Source organism: Camelus ferus, chromosome 21, assembly GCF_009834535.1.
Source record: "Camelus ferus isolate YT-003-E chromosome 21, BCGSAC_Cfer_1.0, whole genome shotgun sequence".
Lineage (NCBI taxonomy): Eukaryota > Metazoa > Chordata > Mammalia > Artiodactyla > Camelidae > Camelus > Camelus ferus.
The window spans coordinates 24,216,394-24,235,008 of record NC_045716.1 but is presented as its reverse complement, the minus strand read 5'-3'; the positions used below and the strand labels follow the sequence as shown (position 1 = coordinate 24,235,008).

The following is an 18,615-nucleotide window of genomic DNA, read 5'->3' as shown; positions in this document are numbered from 1 at the left end:
ATGATTTTTGCATAGTTGGGGCAGTTTTTATGTAGTTGCAATATATGAACAGAAAGTTGTGCAAAAATAATTGGGCCTTAGTTCCTGTTACCTAATAGCTGGATGACTTTGGTTCAGTTTCCTAATATATGAAATAGAGAAACGAATTCATGATCCAGTTGTCTCACAAGAATGTTGGGCCACGGAATAAAGTAATGTATGGAGACACGAAAAGTGCCGAGCAAACAAGATGTTATAATTTAAGACCTTATTGAATCACAAACGTAAATTTGTCTTAATATTACTGCTTTCAGAGGCTACGAAATGAAAGGAGAAAAATAAAACTTGCCGCACATCAACAGCTGAATCTGTCAGCTGCACTCAGGGCTAGGTTAGCAGCTCACCTTCCAACAGGAAAACTCCTAATTAGAGCAGAAAAGACGAACTACAACTCCCATCAGGCTTTGCGCCCGAACCGCGTTATATAACCTCACCTCCGGCCCGGGCCCAGCCCTCTCCCCGCCACTGTCCAGAAACTACATCTCCCAGGAGGCTCCACGGGGCCTAACCGTCCTCTTTTCCTCCCCGCCCCCTCCCTACCCTTTACCCGCGCCCGCGGCTCCTTGGCCAACTCGGGTCCCGCGGTCGGCGGAGCGGGCGCGCGCGCCGGGGGTCGCGCGGCTGCCGAGAAGGGCGTGCGCGCGCTGAGGGAGTGGAGGCGTAGGGGGGTGGGAGTACGGCTCGCTTGCTCGCAAGATGGCGGACGAGGACGGGGAAGGGATTCACCCCGCAGCCCCTCACAGGAACGGAGGTGGCGGCGGCGGTGGGGGTTCTGGGCTCCACTGCGCCGGGAACGGCGGCGGCGGAGGCGGTGGCCCGCGGGTCGTGCGAATCGTCAAGTCCGAGTCTGGCTACGGCTTCAACGTGCGGGGCCAAGTGAGCGAGGGCGGGCAACTGCGGAGCATCAACGGGGAGCTGTACGCCCCGCTGCAGCATGTGAGCGCCGTGCTGCCCGGGGGGGCGGCCGACCGGGCCGGGGTGCGCAAGGGGGACCGCATTCTGGAGGTGTGAGTATCGGGGCTGCCCGCCGCCCCACCCCACCCCATCCCCTCCGCCTGTCCGTGCATTTCCCCTCTCCCCCTGTCACCCATCAGGCCGAGCCGGCCCTCCCGACCCCCGCCCCTCCCTGGGGGTTGACCCTTTTACCTCCCCACGCCCTGGGTTTCTGGGACTCCCACCTCCCTCTCTATAATCTGCAGTGTCTGTCCCTGCGCCCCTACTGCTTTTACCCCTGCCTCCATTCCTTTGGCTTCTTTTCTGCCCCTTTGCGTCCGCCTTTGGCATGCTTTCTGCTCCTCGGTGCCCCTCGCTTTCCTCATAATGAACCTCTCTCCTGACAGCATCTCCTTTTCTGACCCAGCCACTGTGTGTCATCCCCAAGTTCTCATCTTGAGCGTCATAGTTTGTTGTTCTCTACCACTCCTTTCAGCCACCGGGGACCGTCCGTTCTGCCCTCTAGACCAAGTGGGCAGGACCTTTGGTCTGCTCCTACTTTTCCTCCGAAAACGTCATCGCTCCACGATGCACTCCTGTTTGTTGGTTACCCTCTCCTTATGGTTAGATTTTTCTATCCTACCATGTGTCCCTCTCTTCCTCTCCTTCTTGTATTCATACTTCGAGAATACCTTCTTTTCTGACCCTGGCTGCTTTTTTGGGGGAGGGTGGTGGTGGTGATGGTGATGGTGATGGTGTCTTTGACTATAGTTTCTCTTCACAGTAGTCCCCGTATTACAGCAGGATTTTGAATCTAGTGTCTCCATCTCTACATCTCTCTGAGAGCATCCCTGTTCCGGCCCCCGTCTTCACTCCTGCACGATACTCACACTTCTTTTTAGTCAGATTTATGGTAAAGCTATCCTTGGCTCCTGCTTCCCCACAGCCCCCCTTTTGGGTCTTTGATCTCCCCACTTTTTCAACACATGCCGTTTTCATTCTCTCTCCTACTCTGTCCTCTTGAGATCCCTCCCACGCCTGACTTTATCCAGTTCTTTCTCTCCTCTAGGTTGCTTTCCCTTCCTTCTCTTTTTAGGCCCCTTCTGCTGCTGCAACCCATCCTCTTTCCCTGCTGCAGTCCCTCCCCCTTCATACTCCTTCATCCTTACTTCCCTGCTGCATCCGTTAAAGCTTTGGCAGGTTGCTGCCTTGTCTTGCAGTTTCTTTGTAGACCTCCTCCACTCTTCTAACCCAGGTGTTACATTTGTGTTTTCATACTTTGTATTAAGGTTTATCTAGTGATTGTTGATTGGTAGGTGGTGCGTGCTCTCATTACCTCCATTCTCCTCAGAGGTCTTCCATCCTGTATCTCCTTACTGAATCTATCTTGTATATTCTTTTTTCACACTTTTGCCCTCATGAAGTCTTTCTCATTTTTAAATATTATTTTAACCGTAATTTCCACATCCTTCAGTCTTTCCTCTAGTAGAACAGTAGGTTTGCTCAAGGTTTCAAGGTGATAGTATTTTGAAGGGCCCATAGTGGAGTCTGCCCCTTCCTACTTCGCTGATGCCTCCTGCCCTTGTCCCTGACATTCTTTGTGGTATACATTCGTTCTGTTTCCTCTGACCTTTCACCTCTAGAAAGAGAGCTCACCAAAGCAAGTGTTGGAGTTCTTACAGCTTTCCCCTGTCCTCTCTGTAAATAGATGAGTTCTTTTTCTGTTGATGTGCTACATACTCTTTTCTAGTATGCTTTGGCAGTGTATTCTTAATCTTTTGGAGGTCAGGGCATTCAGGTATAGAATGCGGTGATGGTCTTTTGCTTTGTATGTGGGCACCTAATTCTTTTCTTTCTAGACAACTCAAAACCTGTGGTTGGTGTTTTCTTCTGATAGATGCTCTTGGGATTGTCATTTTCCTTTCCCTTTGGAAGCTAACTTTGGATCCAGCTGTTTATTTTTAAATTTAAAGCTGAAATATTTATTTAAACTTATAAACTTCTAAATCATTTATTCTTTTTTGGAGCTAAAGGAACTAAACTGAAAGCTAAAGAAACTAAACTAATTCTGTAGAAGACAAAAGCTAATGTGATCAACCATTTCATATGTATATGCCAGCTAACATAGTTGGTGGCATCTTGCCTTTACCGCGGTTTTTGCATCAGAGTCCAGGTATAAACTAGGTACTGTAAAGGGGACCTCAGATGATTTCCAAGACAGGTAGAAGTTCTTGCATCAGGCCCAGGTTCCAGTCTAGGCTCATTCCTCCTTCTAGAGAGAAGACATTATTACATTTTGGCACATCCTTGTTGGTGAGTAGGGAACTTTATCTCTTTTAGTGGGCAGGGGAAAAAGAACACTCTGCTTAGAGAACCTTTCTCCGGAAGATAGTGATGATTGGACATCTGGCAATGGTTTCTCACCTTCCAGTTGTATTTTGATTTCCAGATTCTTTGAAGCTTCTCTGCTACTATAGTGAAAATAGTGATAGTTGCAACACAGAGCCAAGTGACTTAGTAAATTCTCTGGGTCCTTAACCAGGCAGGTTCTTTCTTTTACTTTCCCTTCTTCCAAAGTCTACATCTTCTCCTTAGGTTTTCAAGTAGGAGGAGGAAATCAGAGACCAAAAAGACATGATTCTTGAAGAATATCTGTGTCTGCTGCTTGTTTTGATCTTGGTTAGGTTGACGCTGACTTTCCTAAAGCATTCTTTAGGCAGTACTTTTCTCTGTCTCTCACCCAAGTTCCTTAAATTAACCTCTCTGTTGTCCCAGGGAAGCTTTGCATGTTGATGAAGTGCCAGGCAGGGTCAGAGTAGGCATAGCTGGATTATTACTGCTGTGTAGATGTAGTTTGTATTGAGTCATAGGTGGATATCTGGACTTGATAATTGCTGTTTAAGACTTTGCTCTATTTTAGACATTTTCCTCCAATACATGAATTATTTTATTACAGATTTCATATATTACAGTAGTTTGGACAACTGAGGGAGGTTTGAAAGAACAGAGTAATTTTGAGATTTAGGAGAATACAAGCTTGGACAAAAGTAAGAGCATTATTTCTTTGCGTTTCTTTTAAAGTCTGCTTACCAAGGCCTTGTCCTCATTGAATCTTGGAACAGTTGTTAAACTAACCTCAATATGGTTTGGTTTGTCCTTTCTCCCTTCAAAACTGACTAGATTGTAACTGGTTTGGGAGTCGTGTTGCAGGACTTGGTACTGGAGTGTGAACAAGCCTTCTGGGCTCTAAATTTTACTGTAGGTGGAAAGTTTTCTTGAATAGCAATGTCAGTCTCCACCTTATAATTTTTTCCCAGTGTAACATAGTGAGTGCTTTCCCTTTGATGTGTGTATACCTGGAGGCTAATGCCTGACGGATGCTTTCAACAAACAGAAGCAAAATAAATATGTCTTTGCACTAATTATATAGTATGTGAAATAACATTTGACTTCAGGTTAATTTTCTTAAGGTTTAAGTAGTTCCAAAGGCTCTTGATTAATTTCTTGAGAGATGCCCTGAGGAGGGCTTAGGTGTGCAGTGGGTATGAGTTTGGTACTGTCTATATTTCTGAGGGCTAGTTTGCTCTGTCTCTGGTATTTGGGTAATGTGGTCTTTAATAAGCGCAGACTCTTGGTTGGCTTGCAAGCAATATAGTGATGGTATTTATGCTAGGCAGACAGTATATGCCTTATTTCTTGATAGGTGCAAGATAATGTACCTTCCCTTTGTTCAAGTTAAGTCATAAGAAAAATTACAGATGTGTGTGTCAATATATATATTTGTTGAGAGTTGATTTCAAAAACAAAAATCTCATGGGCACTCTTTTTTGTGGGGGGCTTCATTTTATGTAAAAATTTGAAGATCGTTGAATAAAAAGAGATTGGTGCTACAAGCAGTATTTTTACAAGTTAAAAAGTACCTTCTCGAGAGTTGCTTTCTCAACTGAAGCTGAATTGTAGTTGGTTTGGCTCTTCCAGGTAGATTTTGGAAATGGTGTTTGAAATCATGGTTATTGATCAAAGGAAGTTTTGATGGCAGTGATTCTCAAGCTTTAGTGAGCCTAGGATCACTGCTGTGCTTGTCAAAATTACGGATTTGCGGGCTCACCCTTTAAGAGTTATGATTCAGTAGGTCTTGCATGGGGCCTAGAAGTCTATTTTTTTACTCCCTTACCAGGTATAGGTAACGCAGCCCCCGTACCCTCCCCAAACCTGAAGTGAAATTACGGGCCCTGAACTCTCAGTTCCTTTTATTGTCATGGTTATATAGAAAGTCACTAGCTAAGACTACACTAACAGAGTAATTTGTTAGGCTCTTGAAATGCCAGCCTTCAGGAAAATCACTTCAGTGGATAGTGGACTATTATATCAGATCATCTATACTTTATTTATTGAATCTTGCTTGAGCTGTTGTAATAAAGATGGGGTTGAGAGGTGGAACAAGTTAATAGTAATAATCATTTTACCACTTTGCAGTTTTTGTAGTATTAAAGTTTGCACAGTGTTTTGACATTTGATTTTTCACCATAACCTTGTGAGATGGGGAAACTGTAAGCTTCTTGATGGCAGGGGACTACATCTGTGTTGTTTCCCTGGTCAGATACCTAGTGGCGCATAGAAGGTATTCTTCCATAAATGCTTGCTGATTGAATGTTTAAGTATTACCTCTGTTTCATAAGAGAGGAAACTGGGTGTTGCAGTAACGAATGTTAACCAGAATTAATCCAGGTCTTTGGATTCTAAATCCAGTGTGTGTTTTGTTTCTTTGTTTTCTCAGCTAGTCTTGACTGCTAATGGCCAACTATTCTTGACTGAGTAGTCACGTAAAATTCTTAAAATTCAGTCACATCTCTGTGAACTTGGATAGCAGCTGAACTTTGGTTCTGTTATTTTGGAATACAATTATGTTATATCTTTACTTACCCTGTCTCTTTTGCAGTGTTAAATTGGGTGGTAGACAGGAGACCATAACAGTCATTCTTTGTCCTTATATGTTGCTATCTTTACTCTGTTGGTTATCAGTGAAGAGAGCATGACAGTCACAATTGCAACCCCAAGAAATACTTTTAATTTCATAGGTAGTTGGGGTAGCAAAATAATAAAATAAAATTGAAAACAGCATTACCTTCGCCTTGGAAATCACTTGTGCAACATTGCTGTGAACAGGAACAAATCTTTTATTAGTCATATGAAGATTTGTCTGGGTCATTTAAGTTACTATGAAGAACAATTCTCTTTTCAGCCACCACTTTTCAGTTTGTTTCAGGTGAGGGTTTGTTACCATGCTCTCAAGGAAAATTATTGTGTAAGATAAGTCCCATTGGGAATAATTCTTATGATCTGGTAGCTAGCAGAGAGACTCAGTTGACAAGCAAACATTTACGATTTATGATCACTGCACAGTGCTTTGGGAGCATGATCTGTGGTGAGTTTATTAGATGCTGGCATTACTGACAAAAAGGCTACTGTGGTGGTTTAGGTTAGAGTCAGCTGAGATCATTCTGTTCTTTAACTCTGCTACATAGATAATTTCTGTACTTCACTTGGGCAGTCCAGTGAGAACCCATGTTTGAGTGGTACAATTCCAGACCTGCATTTGTTTTGTTTTCTGAATGCTGATGGTGGCCCACTGCATTAATTTCATGACTCATTAAGTTGTAATCCACTGTTTGAAAAACAGTGATTTAGGGCATCGCTTTTCTGATACTGGCTCACTGATACCACCTCATACTCAGTTTGGTACCACAGTTAAGCACAACCTATGTGTAAAGTGCTTACTTGAGGCTCACGTGAGGTGCAGAGTCCCTGCACCCCTGCACTAGAAAAGCTCACACTGCGGTGGAGGATGAACACGTAAACAATTTACTATGTTTAAAGCGAAATGAAATAATGGAGATAAATGAAAGACACAGTGGGAGTTTAGAGGTAAGAGTGAATATGCTTGAGAAGATTGGTGGGTAGATAGGTCATAGAAGGCTTTTAAACTGCGGTCAAAGGACAAGTATAATTTCAGTAGGCAGAGAAGGGGGCAGGATTTTATAGGCTGAGGAAACTGTGACCAAAGGGAGGAAGATGTGAAAAGTTCTTAGGATAACAAGGAATCTAAAGCTATTTGTTTGTAGACAATTGTGCTTGAAGTTAAATCAAACAGGGTTTTGATGCAGTGCTAAAAAGTTTGAATTTTATTCTGTTTTTGAGGTCAGAACAGAGTTGTATGTGCATTGATACCAAGTACTCCTGTGAATTTAGGTTTATTTAATTATTTACCTGAAGAGGTTGAATAACATTTCCAAGGCCAAAGAGGAAAATCACTGTTAGAATTAGAAGAATGTCAGAGCATCCACTCTCTTGGGCTGTCTTGTACTATATAAAGAAGGGAACTAAAGACAACTGAGCTCTAATGCCCAGAGCTGGGAACAGCTGCTGATGAGCTGGTTGCCTTTCACGTGTCTGTGTCCCACCTCACAGAGCAGTTCAGCCTCCCAGACACCCGCTTCTCTTTCTCTTATGTTTCACGTGACTGTGCTTACCATTGTGTTTACATTTGGCAAGTTTGGTCCTTTGTGCTGCGGGCCCACTGTGCCCTGCCCTGCCTATTATGTTCTGTTCCAGCTGTACTTTCCTGCAAATCCATTCCTCTGATTTGAAGATGCCTCCTTTAATTTAAATCTTTAATTTCAGCAAACAGCATGTTACTGAAGAGTTGAGGGAGACTGAAGACAGACAGGGAACTTAATATAGTACTTAGATTTATACCTGCAGTAAATCTGAAGGTATTCAAAATGAAAATTTGTACAAAGATCCTTTAAATTAGTTTAAGAATTGGTGGTGACCACAAAGTGAAATTTTGGGGGTTGGGGTGGGGGGAGGTAATTAGGTTTTTAAAAATTTATTTATTTTTCAATGGTGGTACTGGGAATTGAACCCAGCTCTACCAGTGAGCTACACCCTCCCCTGCACAGCAAAGTGAATTTTTGCTTTCTGTCAGTAATGTGAGGGGTACTTCAGAATTAAATTTTTTGATATGGTATTAGTCAAATGCTAGGTAGTACAGTACGTGTGTAGTCTCTTTTGTTTATTATTTATTGCTCCCTGCTAACTAACAACGTTCTCATACAACTGATGAAGTACACCTACCTGCAAGGGATTCAGGTTGCACAGTGAGGTGCTCTATTTGAGTACTCTCATGTGTACTTCCTTCAGTGAACTTCCGTTGTTAGGAAAACATCTTTTAAAAAAATGATTTGTTTTTGCGTAAGCTATCTGAAACTGTGAGTGAGCTCTCAGAGCAAGACTAGAATGGCAGGCCTAGGTATTCTGTGGGCTTGAAACACACATAATTAGTTTACTTCTCTTTGGAAAAGTACAGAGCGGTCTTAGAGAGTCAGCTGCTCGCGTGGATTTTCTCCCAGCTGCATTCAAGAGGCTGATTACTCCTAGAACTATTCAGTGAGATTAACCAGGAAGTTGTCTCTCTCCCCTCTACCCACCAAGTGCCAGAGTACTTTTATATCTGTGTGTCTATCTAGCTCTACTTATTTAGTAAGTTTTGAAAATTGGGAGATTGAGAAACTTAATATTTGGAGATCTTGGAAAATGTGATGACCTCTGTGAAAGTTTTAGCAACTCCTTGCCCTCTTGTTGGTCAGTCTGATCATCTATAAAGTTTGTAATTTGTAAAGTGTATAGTGGGTCTGCTGAATGGACCATGCTGGTTACTTAACTCTTTTCACCTAATATTAGGATCACTTTGATTCTGGTAGGGTTAAAAAACTGTGTTTTAAATTGTTTTCTCAAGATATGTAACTTATATTTCTGTTTTCTTAGAAATGACAGTGAGTTTTGTTCTATCTGATGTTTTGAATCCAAGGAAATGTGACATTAAAGTTTCCTTTATGAATTATGTGCTGATAGATTATTTTAGATTTCCCTGTCCTACCCAGTTATCCTTTATGTTGCTGATTTGAAAAAGGTCTTACTGTTAACTTCTTACTCAGTGTGTTGAAATAGACTACAATTTACAGAAGCTGTGGTCTGTGTTCCTCAGCTTCCGAAAGAAATTGCCCAAATTTAATTTGGATTGAAGGATGGTATTTGATTGCTAAAAAGCCATATCACTTCATATCTCTCTTGTTATTAATCTCTAAGGCTGTCTACCATAGATGAAGGTATTTTGAGCTATTTTTCAGTAGTAGTAATAGATGTACACTTCTACTCACACTCAAATATATTACCTCTTTAAACTAATTGAATATTTAGGAAATGGGTGTTGGGATAGAGGGTGCAGGCTGTCACCCCAGAACAAACTTACTAGATCACACAAGGAATCATGCTTTCAATCACATTATTATAGTAATTTAGAAATAGCATTGAAACAGAACTTAAAAAAATTAAGATTCCTTCGTAGGCAATTTACCTGACTTTCAAACTAAGGTTGTTGATAAAGCAAGTAGATTTTATTCTTTAATTAGCTTTCACTGCATAATACCAAATTAAAAACATGTGGGTGTTGTGTTTAATTTGGCCGTATAGGCAATGGTTCAAACTGTAGCAGATCTCAAAGTCTGAATTGATGTTGGGAAGTGATTTAGAACTGATTATATTTGTTTTGCTGGTGAATAATTGGGGGGCCCTCAAAAATAGTATGCGTAGGAGGCGAATGAGTTAGTCAGGTTAGGGAAACCATTATGGCTATCAGCAACTTTCCTATCTTTAGCTGACATTCGGTAGCCCACAGTGTGAAGAGCCAGCCCAGTGTTTACATCCAGCTTTACATTTAAATTGAACTGTAGGATTGTTATATGCTGATGAAGTTTTTGAAGACAAAAATTGAGAAGTAAGCAAACAAAAAATCCCATCCAAACTAAATAAATTGATGTGTATTTGTATAGTGTCAGTATCAGAGCTTTCTTTAAGAGTGTGCTGGTGATACTTCAGCCTCTGCTGTGTGGGAAACCCATTGTGCTTAAAGTTCTCCTTCTGAGTGCGGTGCATTTAGTTTTTATGAGATAAAACAGTGTAATTACAATGGATTATTCTCAGAATTAACATAAAATAAAGGCTGCTTTTTAAATGTCAGCATATTTTCTGTCTTATTCCTTCTTCTTACCTCATTTTGCTATTCTTGGAATCAATTTTTTTTAATTAATAAAAACAGTTTATGTTTATTTTCTGTATATTTCAGTAAGAGAAAGCATAGCCTCACTTTGAAATTGCTTACATAATTGAATGCCATATTTTACTCTTAAGCTTTTTTTTTTACATTTTTTTATAGAGTTATAGTCACTTTACAATGTGTGTCAATTAAGCATTATTTTTACTGCTTCCTACAGTAGAAAACAAAATGATCACTAATACTAAAGTTTGAAAAAATGTAGAGGTTACATAATATTTTTAGTACTTCCCTCTAAAAAGTGAAACCAGTGTAAAAGTAAAAATAAGAGGAAATTATGGAGCCACATGAAGAAAAACCATTATTGTGTTTGTGTGCTAGCCTAATAATTTTTCTTCATTCATTCAGGGAAAAGTTTTAGTGAATGCTTACTACGTGACACACATGGTATTTAGACACTGGGGATAGGAAGCTGAATGACATGCAGTCCTCGCCCTAACGAATTTTAGGTTTGGTGGGGGATCCAGCAGCCTAAGGTCATTTGTTAAGCCCAGTTGACCTGAAGCCTCATTCCTCCTCCCCTAACCTCTTCCTCCCTGCCTCCCCACAGTGGGATGAACAAATTTAGAGCAGTTCCTCCAAGTCCCCATGAGTTCTGCCTTTAGTTGTCTAAACTAGTACATGCAAGTGCCCAGGGACTGTGTGCATATTAACAGGAGTCTCCCAGATGCAAAATGTACTAAAACTAGGAGGACTGTACAGTTTATCACTCAAACAGACATTTTTGAAAGTGAAAGGGGCCTGTTAATTATGCTGGGATAAAAGGTGTAAACTAGTGTCCTGGCAACCTAGAACACAGATCTATAGCCTTAATAGTTTTAATGTAGGAGGCTGTTTTAAAATTCTGAGACTGAAATTTTATATTCATTTAGGAGAGAAATGAACAAATTTGTTTTTATCCTTGGTTTTAAGTGGTTGCATTGGCCTTATAGGTTATTATCAGATAACAAATGAACTTTTCTTCTGAATAGCTTGATTTTAATTTAATTTTTATTTTTTAAATATCTTAAAGCCTTAAGCTTTATTATACTTTTTTCTTGAATGACAAATAAGATTCATTTATTAAGACATAAACCTACCTGCGTAGATTATATTTGTATACTATTACCTTGAAACTAGAAGGTTTGAGGAATCTATTACTCTTTCCCAAGTGATAAACCCTTGTTACTTGTGGCTGGAGATACTGAGTTTGAAGGACAAATGACCCTTATTTGTGCTTTTCCTGCCTCAGGCAGCGTTGTTTGTGAGTAGAACACCTAGCCAAGGGTGAAAAGTCCTGCTGGTGGTAAGCAGCTTATTTGACAAGCTGTTTACTCTTCCCCTCTTTGGGAAGGCAGGATGCTGATTGACATACCTCCCCATTTCTCAGCCCTGCCAGGGCCATACTTTATTGTTACTAACCCTCTTGTTTTGCCTGGTGTTAAATTTTTGGATGTAGGTACTTCAGAATATTGGTATAAATATTAAATGCTACTTTTGATACTTGAAAAAGTCAACAAAGGATTTGTCAAGTAGGGCTGTCCATAGAATGCGTAGCCTCCACTGTTACAGACATCCCCCACTACAGGGTGCATTTGTTACAATTGATGAGTCAACATTGACGTAACATTGTCCTTCAGAGTCCATAGTTCTAGAGTTTGCTCTTGGTGTTGTGCATTCTAAGGGTTTGGACAAATTTGTAATGACATGTATGTGCCATTACAGTATACAGAGTAGTTTCACTGCCCTAAAAATCCTCTGTGCTCTGTTTATTCATTCCTCCCATCAAGCCTTCTCCGCTACTGATCTTTTTACTGTCTCCATAGTTCTGCTGCTTCCTGACTGTCGTATCGCTGGAATTTTACAGTGTGTAGCCTTTTCTAGACTATCTTCTTTCACTTGGTAATACACATTTAAGTTTCCTTCATGTCTTCTCATGGCTTGATAGCTCATTTCTTTCTAGTGCTGAATAATATTCCTTTGTCTGGATCTACCAGTTTATTTATCCATTTCTCTACTGAAGGACATCTTGGTTGCTTCCAAGTTTTGGCATTTATGAATAAAGCTGCTTATAAACATCTGCGCAGGTTTTTGTGTGGACATTAAGTTTTTCACTCCTTTGTGTAAACACCAGGGAGCACAATTGCTGAATCCAGGTGGTAAGATACGTTAGTTTTATAGAAACCACCAAACTGCCTTCCAAAGTGGCTGTACTGTTTTGCATTCCCACCAGCAATGCATGACAGTGCCTGTTAATCCATACCCTTGCCAGCATTTGGTATTGTCAGTGTTTTGGATTTTGGTCATTCTAATAGGTATGTAGTGGTATAAAATTCGTTTTAAAAATTATAATAGTAATATGTTAGTAATGTTAGAGAAAATTTGAAGACTTTTAAGGAGAAAAAAAATCACCCATTAGCTTGTCCTGACACAACTACTTTTCATATTTTCCCTGTCCTTTCTTATGCATTTGTTATGAAGTTAAAATCATACTGTTATATATAATTTGTAAGATTTATAGACTATTTTCTAGAACAGTTTGTGATTTACAGAAAAGTTGAACAGTAGTATAGAGAGTTCACACATATACCTCCCCTACCCCTGCCATATACAGTTTCTCCTATTATGAACATCTTACATTAGTATGGTTATTTATTAAATGTTTAACATTTGTTAAAATAAATGAACCAAAGTTGATGCATTACTACTGATTGAAGCCCATAGTTTATTCCAGTCTCCTAATGTCCTTCTGTTCAGGGGTCCTCACCAGGATACCACATTACTTAGTTGTCATTTCTTCTTAGGGTGATCTTGGCTGTGATGGTTTCTCAGTCTTCCCTTGTTTCTGATGACCTTGACACTTTTGAGAAATTCTAGTCAGGTAACATTATAGGATACCTGACTATTAGAATTTGGGTTTTATTTTTCATGATTAGACCGGAGTTTTGGGTTTTTGGAAGGACAGGCACAGAGGTCAAGTACCATTTTCATCAGTGCGTATGAAGGGTGCATGCTGTTGTCATAACGTATGACTGCTGACCTCGGTCATCTGGCTGAAGCAGTGTTTGTCAGGTCTCTCTGCTTTAAAGTTATTCTCCTCTTCCTCTACCTCCTGTCACACTGTGCCCTCTGGATAGGCGTCACTGATGCAGCTCGCACTTAAGGAGCGAGGAGTTAGGCTCCCTCCTGTAGAATGTAGTATCTGTATGTAATTGGTTTGGAATTCTTCTGCATAGGAGAAGAATGTCTCTTATTAATGTATTAATGTATTGTCATTTATTTTCATCGGTATGGGCTCGTGGATATTTATTTTATACTTCGGGTTACATCATCTGATGCTGCCACTTTGTTTTGCTGCTCCAGTTCTAGAATTGGCCAGCGGTAGCTCGTTCAGTTGGCATCTGTGCCCTTTCGCCATACTCTCATCAATGTGTGTTTCTCTATTTTGTTTTGTTTCTGAGCACTCCTTGCTTTCTGGTAGTACAAAATGCTTCAGGCTCATACCGTATATTTCCTGCCCTGGTCCTAGAATCAACCATTTCTCCAAAGGGCACTTTTTCTTTTTACTGGAGAATGTTATTAGAAACCAAGATCTGGAAATTAGATTTGGTTCTTGCTACTAAGGTGTAGTTTCTTTCAGGCCCTCTCAGCTGACAGGACATAGAGATATATGTATTTATTAACCCCTGTACATATACATATCTATAAATGTTTCTGTATGTAACCATCTGTATTTGTGTTAAGTTAGACACAAGTTCTTACTGATGTCTCTGGCTTCACTTCATTACGGTATGGATGTTTTGTCCCCCTCCCCTTGACGATCTGTACATTTCCACCCCAACTGTGAGAAACCTGGTTCCCCACCCCCATCCACCATTCATTTACTTAATTGTTCAATTCCAGTATATGTTTATAGCAGTATCAGAATTGGTAACCTGTACCCCTGTGGGAAGCAATTGTTATTGACTAGAATACAGTACTTATGTGTGTGTGGCCTTTAATCTTACAGAATTATTCATTTTCAGTTACTTAAGCCTGTACCTTTTCCCCTTCAATGAGGTTTTTTGAAATAGATTTGAAATACAGTTAGATTCTCTTGTCACAACATAGAATTCTCTGAACCTACTGATTTTTTAAAAAGAGATTTTGCGTGTATTCAGGTTTGCTCTTTGTGTTGTAAAGTTCTGTGGGTTTTGAAATGCATCATGTCATGTATGCAGTGTTACAGTATCATACCAGTTTCACTGCGGTGAAAATCCCCTGTGCTTCCCTTATTCGTCTTCCACCTCCCTCCAAGCCCCTGGATTAAGATTCCCCCATGTCTTTTTGTGGTTTGAGAGCTCATTTCTTTTTATAGCTGAATAATATTCCATTGTCTAGATGTACCCCAGTTTTGTTTATGCATTCACTTACAAAGGACATCTTGGTTGCTTCCAGTTTTTGGTAGTTATGAACAAAGCTGCTATAAACGTTCATGTGCAGATTTTTGTGTTAATATAAATTCTCATCTCAGTTGTGTAAATACCTAGGAGTGATTGCTGGATCTTGTGGTAAGACTATGTTTAGCTCTTTAAGAAACTGTCAAACTGTCTTCCAAAGTGGCTATGCTATTTTGCATTCCCACCGATAGTGAATGAGTTGCTGTTGCTCCACATCTTCACCAGCATTTGATATTATTGTGATTTTGGTTTTTTGTTTTGGATTTTAACTGTTTGAGTAGGTGTGTAATGGTATCTTGTTTTGATTTGCAATTGTCTGATGTTGAATGATGTTGAGTAACTTTTCCTATGCTTATTTGCTACATGTATATCTTCTTTGGTGAAGTGTCCAAATCTTTTGTCCATTTTTAAATTGGCTTGTTTGTTTTCTTATTGTTGAGTTTTAAGAGTTCTTTCATATTTTTTATACACATTCTTTATCAGATACGTGTTTTCCAAATATTTTCTCCCGATCTGTGGTTTGTTTTTTCATTCTCTTAACAGTGTCTTTTGCAAAACAGAAGTTTTAAATTTTAATGAATTTCATCTTAGCAATTTTTTTTTCATGGATCACGTTTTTATTGTCTAAAATCTCATTGTCATATTCAACATCGTTTAGATTTTCTCCTATGTCATCTTGTAGAAGTTGCATTTTTATAATCCACTTTTTAACATGGCATTGGCTCAAACATATTTCTAGATTATTTTATTCTTCATATTTATAATTTTTGTGATTGCTTTATAGTTAATCAAACTGTTTTGCAATAATTTTATTGACCATTCATTTTCACCTGTTGTTGGCTTTTTCTAAGAACAGAAATTTGGAAACAACTTAAATAATGATGAATATATTTTTGTCTTGCTTTTTCTGTGTTCAGGGTTATTTTATTTATTCTTTCAATAAATACTTGAGAGTGTTGTACAGGCCACTGCAAAGTTCTTGCCCTCACAGAGCTCATATTTTGATGATTTCCTTAGGATAAATCTTCAGTAAGGCCATTCTGAGTTGAAAGAATATGAATATTTTTATGATTTTAGATGCATTTTACCAGTGAAATTGCTTTCCAAAGGGATTTTGCCTATTTATATAATCATTATCTCATTTTCTATGTAAGTTAACGTTAAATGTAATTGAGATAATAATTTTGTGCTTTTAAAATTATTGACCAGATTTGCTGTTCATTAGAAAAAGTGCAAACATTTTAGAGACCTTTGGCCATTTACTTTCTCTAGTTATACTTCTCTTATCCTGTCAATAAATTAGGTGTTTCAAAATGTAACATGCAAAATGTTATTTTTGAAACAAAATTCCAAAAAGTTCTTGATATTTAGTGGTCTGGAATTATACTTAGGTGCAGACACATTCAAGCTTGACTTCCTTTGTCTGTTTTCATTGCTTCTGAATGTCTGAATTGCTTATCTCAAGAGTTTAAGGGCAAAGTACAACATGATTGCTAAGACAATTAGTCAATAAAAATTTCTCTGACTTGATTGTTTGCCTAAGTAAGATAGCAAGGAGGCAGAGTTAAAGGAAATGGAGCCAAGTTAAGCCAGTCAGATGATTTAACTGCAAAATTAAAAAGGACACGTCTTTACATTTCAGTAGAGTGGTTTCTCCTTTTTTATAGTTTGGTGTCTAGTATAGCTGTACCCAACAACTGGGCAGTGAACCCGTGAAAAGTCAAAGGAAGTGTCTTTCTTTTGATGTGTCAGGGGACTGTTTCTCTCCAACTTGTAAGGTCTTCACCCAGTTTCCAGGAAGATATATTACAGAGAAGTTAGGGAGTTTGTTTAAAAGCTTGTATAATTGAAAATTTCAGATAGAAAAGCTATGTTACATTTGAAAAATTACCCGTAGTTCCATCCATAGTCACCCTAACTTAACTATTTTCATATTTTACATATTGTGCCTTTTTATGGGCAAAATATCTCGTGTTCATAATCACAATGGACAATATTTTTATCTTTTAAAGGCAAAAACCCCAAACAATGTGTAGTCTTTGTTTTTTGCATATAACATAATATAGGGACTTTTTCATATTTACATATAGGCTTCTTAAATATTTTTAAGAGTTATATATATAGTCCATTTGCTTCATGTATTTCAGTGTCATTAAAAGTTTCCCTAATGTTAGATATTTGGCTGGACAAATTCTTTTTCAAATACTGTCAGAAGAAAATGCTTTACAGCCTTGTATGTTTAAAACAAGAGGATTCGAGGACTCTGAAAAACAAAATCTGAATTATATTTGCGATGTGATAGAATGGTGTTAATCAAGTACTGAGTGAATTTGACTTCTGTTTCTCACGTGGCTTTAATAAACTTGAGAGAGATGCTGTTGCTCTCTGGCTTAACTTGACAGTCATCTGTTGCTGAGGTTCTTAACTACAGTAGGCTCGAAATATGTGTCGTCTTGTTTATGGGAGAAGAGGACAAAGGAGTAGTAGGGGTAAAACTAGCTCTAGCTTAAGTTTCTCTTCATTGCTTCCTTGGAATGGGCTTGTAAGACTTGGAAGTGTTGAATGTTTAGCTTATTTCCCACGAAGATACGAGAGGTGAAGGAAAAAAGATGTACTTTAATATCCATCAAATAATTTTGTGCTGTAGATATGTGTAGAGATTCATCTACTGGGCTCTTCCTAAAAACAAAAAGCATTCAACATTCAGAGTAACCTAGAAGTGGAATAGGGGTGGTTTCACTCTGCTGATGGGCTACTATTTTATGTTTACAAATGAGGATATTATATAATTTTATTTTAAAGTCAACTTTATTGTTTTAACTTGCATACAGCCAAATGCACACCTTTTAAGTGAGAGTTTTAAGTTTGAGAAAAGTATAGATCTATTTAACCATCACCCCAGTCAAGATATAGAACACATGTGTTAGTTTAGAAAGCTTCCTTGTGTCTGTTGTTCCCCCTGCTCCAACCCCAACCCCTGTCCCAACCCCGACCCCTGTCCCTGACAACCACAGATCTGATTTCTGTCATTGTAGAATAGTTTTGTCTATTCTGGAACTTCAAATAAATGGAATCAAATCAGTCAGACTCTTTTCTGTCTTGCTGCTTTGCTCAGTATGTTTCTGAGATTCATCCGTGTTGTAGGTATCAGTAGTTTGGTCCTTTTTATTGCTGAGTAATACTCCATTGCATGAATATGCCACAATTTATCTGTTCACTTTTTGATAGACATTTGGCTGTTTTCAGTCTTGGACTGTTATGAATAAAGCTTCAGTGAACATTCAGCTACAGTTGTTTGTATGGACATGTTTTCATTTCTCTTGGGTAGACACCTAGGAGTAGAATTGCTAGGCCTGTAGTAAATGTTTGTTTAACATTACAGGAAACTGCCCGATTGTTTTTGCTTTATGTTCCCTTTACCAATGTGTGAGAATTCCAGTTTTTCCACATCCTTGGCAAAACTTCGTTTTCATTTTAAGTGTTCTACGAACATGTAGCCATTGTGTTTTAATCTACAAAATTGAAAAGTATATCCTACTGTTTGTGGTTGTAGGAATTTATTGTCTGTTTTTTACAGGCTTTCTGTGAGGGACTGATTACACTTTACTTTCTTGCGTGTCACAGGGCGTCAAAGTAATATTCTGCTTACCACATAGAGTGATTTTTTCCTGTGGTATGTATAGTGATTGGCTCTGTCATGTTGCCATCCATACTTAGTTTCATTATGTACAGCATCCTTCACAAACAGTATGTAAATCCCAACTATTTAGAGCTTTATTCTTACTTCTTGGGAGTGTCTGTATTAGCTTTGCAGTTTCCCCAGCTGGCTAACTTCAGTTGAATAAGACTTTTTTTTTTTTTTTTTTTTTAAATACCATAGATTGGATGGCTTAAACAGCAGCATTTGAATAAAAGTCTTTTTTAAAACCACTTCCTTGAGCTAAGTGAAAGGCTTTCAAATTTTGGTTTCGTGTAAAAAATGAGGGACATTTTATTAAAATTATCAAGTGTATCCTTACAGTGCTGAAGACACAGAGTAAACTGGGTATCATC

The 18,615-nt window shown here is 39.0% G+C and overlaps 1 protein-coding gene across 1 annotated transcript in view; it reads left to right on the top strand.

The window, feature by feature from the left end:
* Positions 1–553: 553 nt before the first annotated feature.
* The window catches only part of SNX27 (sorting nexin 27), a 51,995-nt gene continuing 33,933 nt past the window's right edge, over positions 554–18,615 (top strand). The window contains exon 1 of the mRNA XM_032464273.1: positions 554–1,046. Within this exon, the coding sequence (XP_032320164.1) occupies positions 736–1,046 (311 nt within the window). The 5' untranslated portion in view covers positions 554–735. The remainder of the gene's footprint in view (positions 1,047–18,615) is intronic.